The sequence below is a fragment of the Pteropus vampyrus genome, unplaced genomic scaffold, assembly GCF_000151845.1.
Source record: "Pteropus vampyrus isolate Shadow unplaced genomic scaffold, Pvam_2.0 Scaffold489, whole genome shotgun sequence".
NCBI lineage: Eukaryota > Metazoa > Chordata > Mammalia > Chiroptera > Pteropodidae > Pteropus > Pteropus vampyrus.
In genome coordinates this window covers 536,928-539,432 of record NW_011889270.1, presented here as the reverse complement: position 1 = coordinate 539,432, position 2,505 = coordinate 536,928, and the positions used below count along the sequence as shown (strand labels likewise).

General features: G+C 46.3%; 2 protein-coding genes across 2 annotated transcripts in view; both read left to right on the top strand.

Moving 5' to 3' along the window:
* The window catches only part of LOC105307330 (hydroxylysine kinase), a 14,048-nt gene extending 12,140 nt beyond the window's left edge, over positions 1-1,908 (top strand). Inside the window, exon 6 of the mRNA XM_011382787.2 lies at positions 1,738-1,908. The gene's annotated coding sequence lies outside the window, so the exon portion shown is untranslated. The remainder of the gene's footprint in view (positions 1-1,737) is intronic.
* Positions 1,233-1,908, top strand: LOC105307337 (hydroxylysine kinase-like; the record flags this gene model as incomplete). The annotated part of the gene is made up of 1 exon (XM_011382794.2): positions 1,233-1,908. A coding segment is annotated over one exon (489 nt), but the record flags the coding sequence as incomplete, so codon positions are not given.
* Positions 1,909-2,505: the final 597 nt, after the last annotated feature.

The window sequence follows — 2,505 nt, the reverse complement described above, 5'->3', positions numbered from 1 at the left end:
AGTTTGGGTCAGTTAACACCAGCGCTGCTGTGAATATTCATTGCTGTGTATCCTGGGGACGCATCGCTGGGTCATAGGACACGTCCACGTTCAACTTCATCAGATAATGCCAGTTGGCCAAAGCGGTTGTATGACCTTATGCTACCACGGGCTGAACAGAAAACTTTCTCGGGGTTACCAGACTTGAATTTCTGCCACTTTGATGTGTTTCTCACTGTGGTTTTAATATACATTTCTTTGTCTATTGGCTTTTAGGTTAAACTCTTGTGCGAAGTGCCTATTCGAGTCTTTTGCCCATTTTTCTATTGGGATCTTTTTTTCATTGATTTTAGAAGTTCCAATTATTTTCTGGATACAAGTCTTTTGTTGGTTATATGATACAATTATTCTGTCCCATTCTGTAGCTTGTCTTTTTACTCTCTCTAAGATGTGTTTTGATGAACAGACTTCGATTTATTGGTTTGAAATACATAGGTCTTCTGCTTCATGGTTAGTGTTTTGTGCCTCGTGTAGACATTTTCCATGCCTTATTTATGGTCATGAGGATATTCTCTGTTACCTTACCAATGTTTTATGGTTTTTGCTTTCGTAATAGGTCTGTAAATACATCTGGAATTTATGTTTCTATATGGCTGATGAATTTCCACACGAACATCATTGATCACACTCGTAGGTGACACATCGCTGTAAAGTTTTCTCAACTCTCTCAATTTCTGTTTTTATCGCACACAGACTAGTGACAACTTGTGGGCCGACACTGAGCACAGACCCCCCCATGTCGGGCGGGACTGTTTTAAGCCAGTGGAAAGATGGGACATTCCAAATTACGTTGTCATCAGAAAAATGTTTTTGGAAACCCTAGCTTAAAATAAAGACGCATCTGGTCCATTCCGAAACCTTGGCTTCTTATAAAAATGTGAATATCGCTGTCTTTTTGGCAGTTCTGGCTCGGGGCGCTTCTCCTTTTCCCTGGACTCTTCTAGTAGGCAAAATCAAGCGTTCGTGGCAACGCCAGTCTCCATCCTCTGGCCTTACGTCGATGAGAGATGAGAAGCAAAAGCAAAAACATCACCAAAATTAACTGCTTTTGACCTTTTCAGAGTAAATGAATTTATTTCAAGAAAAACAGGGTCTGGCTCTTTTACCTCTGACTACTCATCAAATTATTTGAACGCCCATGCCTGAGAAAGAGCTATGGAAAGAGAATGAACTGGTGTGTTCGGTAACCTTTTTTACATGGCTTGATTTTTCTCCTTTCAGGCATCAACCATGGAGACCTTAATGACCATAACATTTTGATAGAGCCCAGCGAGTCGGCCTGTGGAGATGCTACGTATCGAGTGTCCGGGGTTGTGGACTTTGATGACATGAGCTATGGCTACTATGTGTTCGAAGTGGCAATCACCATCATGTACATGATGGTCGAAAGCAAGACCCCTGTACAAGTAGGCGGTCATGTCCTCGCCGGGTTCGAAAGTATAGTCCCACTGACACCGGTAGAAAGGGGTGCTTTGTTTCTACTTGTGTGCAGTCGATTTTGTCAGTCACTTGTCATGGCTGCATACTCTTGCCAGCTGCACCCAGAGAATGAAGAATATCTCATGATTACTGCAAAAACTGGATGGAAGCACTTACAGCAAATGTTTGACATGGGCCAGAAAGCTGTAGAAGAAATCTGGTTTGACACCGCCAAGTCCTACGAATCTGGGATCTCCATGTGACTGCATAAAAGTTCACATTAACTCGTGTAATTAAAAACTCAATAGGACCAAATCTAATCCTTTAAGGGATTTCCCTGCACCGTCAAAAATGAGTTGATGGAACATATCAATGCATGTGAAGTCGCCAAGGTCTTCAATCTCACGACGATTTTTTTAAACTAAGAAATACTACATGAGCTGTCACGTCCTCGTGGGTCTCCCTTGCCTTATGTCAAAACACGCACGACGATATTCTAAATCAGTCTCTCGAGGTCTGTTCCAGACCTCGCCAACTTTCTGGCCCAAAGAATCGAAAACAGAAAGAGTAGGTAGTTCACTATTAGGGACCGAACTGGGTAAGAAAAAGGGTGGAAAGGAGAGATGGGCAACGACACGTTAGCAACATGAGTTTCGGGAAAGCGGTGGAATGCCGTGTGTGCGGCGTTGGTTCCTGCTGCTTTCTACTTAGGTTACTGGGGACTCGCTGCTGAGCAGGTGAAAGGCAGAGGAGCCTGAAGTGCGAGTGTCCGGACGGCGCGGTTCCGACGCACTGGGGACCATTCTGAGAACAGAGAGGAGTAGAGCCATTCCGCGGGGCCGGAGGGAAAGGGAAGGCGGCGCGGGGAGGGAGGGGACAGCCATCACTCGGCTTTCTGCTTGGCCGGGGCCTTCCGCGGCCTGGCCCCGCCCCGGCGGCTCTGCGCACGCGCGGCGGCCATAGTGGCAGCGGACCCGGCGGCGGCGTCATCATCGTTCCCCGCGGAGTGAATCGCCCCGCGCAGATCTCGACTCCAGAGTCTCCCCT